Source organism: Nannospalax galili, unplaced genomic scaffold, assembly GCF_000622305.1.
Source record: "Nannospalax galili isolate Female #2095 unplaced genomic scaffold, S.galili_v1.0 scaffold1090, whole genome shotgun sequence".
In the NCBI taxonomy this organism is placed as follows: domain Eukaryota; kingdom Metazoa; phylum Chordata; class Mammalia; order Rodentia; family Spalacidae; genus Nannospalax; species Nannospalax galili.
In genome coordinates, this window is record NW_008327607.1 from 161414 (window position 1) to 163812 (window position 2399).

At 41.6% G+C, this 2399-nt stretch overlaps 1 protein-coding gene across 1 annotated transcript; it reads left to right on the forward strand.

The window, feature by feature from the left end:
* The first annotated feature begins 1209 nt into the window (after positions 1-1209).
* On the forward strand, positions 1210-2037 carry LOC103736570 (seminal vesicle secretory protein 5-like). The gene is made up of 2 exons (XM_008836111.1): positions 1210-1285; positions 1736-2037. Exons 1-2 carry the CDS (start codon positions 1210-1212, stop codon positions 2035-2037), a joined length of 378 nt encoding a protein of 125 aa, XP_008834333.1.
* Positions 2038-2399: the final 362 nt, after the last annotated feature.

A 2399-nucleotide genomic window follows, 5' to 3' on the forward strand; every position in this document is an offset into this window, starting at 1 on the left:
AGAGAGATATGAATTTAAAAGGCAGTTTGATGATACTATATCCACCTAGCAAAATAATAGTAGTAGGTTCACTCCTGGGTCTTATGAACGCCCCAAACATGGACTCTTGGCCAGATTCATAGTACCAGATATATGTTTCCTCCTGTGGAACAAGCCTTAAATCCAATCAAAAGAGCAAGTTGGTTATACCCATAGTTGAATTCATGGATGTATTTCTGAACTGGTTGTAATTGGAGCTTACAGGATTCACAGCTGGATAATGATACTTTCCCTCAGCATCCTACATGACACTTTCCATTATTCTGAAAGTTGCCAAATAAAAAGGACATTGTTAGGTATGTAATACTGCCCCTAGAGCTGTATAACAAGTCTTTTTAACTTTCTTCTAACTTCCTCTCCTAACCCCTTTGCCAGTTTTCTAGTCTCTCTTTTCCTTCTCTAGAAAAATTTGCCCTTGTCCCAAGCTTCAGCAGACAGTATTTTAGTTGAAAAATCTGTTAGCCAAAGTCACTCAGGAAGCTCCATAGTCCTAGAAATGTATTGTGCTTGGTTTTAGGAAGCTGCTGTATACTTCACGACATAGCCACAGCTCAGCCAGGGTAAAATCTGTATTGCCCTTTCCTACACTTGTAAGAAACACCAAAAAGTAAGGGGTCCTCAACACAACCACTATTGAACGAGGATGTAGAAATAACAGCAGGTCACTGAAAACATGACCTCATATATACATGCAATGGGTTTTTTTCCTTTAGAATGCTTTCCTTTACTTGTTACAAGTTTTTGACTAGTCTATAAATCTTGATGATGGTTATTGATATATTTATAGGACAGGATCATAGAAAAAGGAGACCTGCACTTGGAGGATTGGAAGCTTGATCAGGGCATGGTTACTTTGGACCCCAACGGGAGTTTCTTCCCAATTCTGGATGGAAATTGTTTTGGAAATGCAGGGAACTCTGCGTGATGATCTCAAAGTGTTGATAAAGATTTGCTGGAGGTTGTAGGGACAGGAAAAAGGCTGACATTATCTATGTACATAGAATTCTAGAGGAAAATGACTATACCCCTTGCATGACAGACGGGAAGAAGCTGGTCTTTACAGGTAAGTGATACAGGGGCAGTACCTTTCAGAACTCCAGACACACCCAGTTGAGGACTATATAAAGGAAGGACTCAGTTCAGCTCTCAGTCACGGCCTTTCCTGGCAAGATGAAGTCTACCAGCTTTTTGCTCCTCTCTCTCTTCCTCGTTCTGGTGACACAAGCAGCTGGGAGGAGACCCCGTGGTGAGTGAGGAGAGTGGGTCTGGGGGAAAGGTACTGAGGGCCAGTGTTTGCTAAATGGCATTCTGGGGGTCTGCAGAATGCTTTTTTCCTGGGGATTTTTATTCCTGATGGGAATTCAGTCTATTCTACCCATATTCATAGCACTTGTGAATTAATGAGCAAAAGGTCAGTGGTTCGGGTTGTGGGGGAATGGTAGAGAGCTTGAAACTCAAATATTCTTATTGTGGAGAATCAGGAGAGGAGCAAGGGCATTTGCTGTGTAGATCGTTCCAATTTGTAACTAGACAAAAGGTCAACGACATTATAGAAAACAGAACAAGCAGTAAGTTGCATCCAAAGACAGATTATTAACCAGAGCCGAACCACAGGTTGTTGGCAGTGTCCTGGTTTACAACTTAGAATGCACAGAAATATAGAGATAGCTAATGAAGCATACTTTTCTCTCAACAGAAAAATTCCAACAGTCATCTGAAGATGTCTCCAGTGAAAGCTTTGAGGTACATATGTTGGACAAAGGCCCGGGACTAAACTCTGCTGAAGAAGAATACAGCATAACTGAGAAAACACGGACTGGTTATCGTTCAGAGAAGCCCAAAAGCATGTACAGCGAGGAAATCTATGAGGAAACACTTCATAAAAAAAATAAAGACCGTGTCCAAGGGAATTACAAGGCAAAGAGATTTCAGGATGAAGAAAGCGAGAGCTCATACAGAAACAGAAAGATAAAACCCCTTTTCACAGGATATGAATAAATAACATGTTCATGAGCCAGCTGAAGACCCAGACCAATATTATGGTAGGTTTTACCAGATAAGAGAGATAACTACCACAGTGTTTGGAAGTTGTACGTGAGTACACCCTGGGCCCATTATGGGACTAATGCCCACTGTCCATACCCGTGGAACTGTGGTGGTACGCCCTTTGGGAAGGTGAGATAAGCACCTGACAGAGCAGAGAAAAATGTACCTGGGCTGTGACTGGGCCCTGAACGTATTCCTACAGAATACGCTCAATAATTTTCTCTTGCACGTGACAGCAAGTGAGAAACATTGAATACCACCATCAGTGTAAGAATATTTATGTTTACAGTATAACCCTGCTAATTTTTACAGTT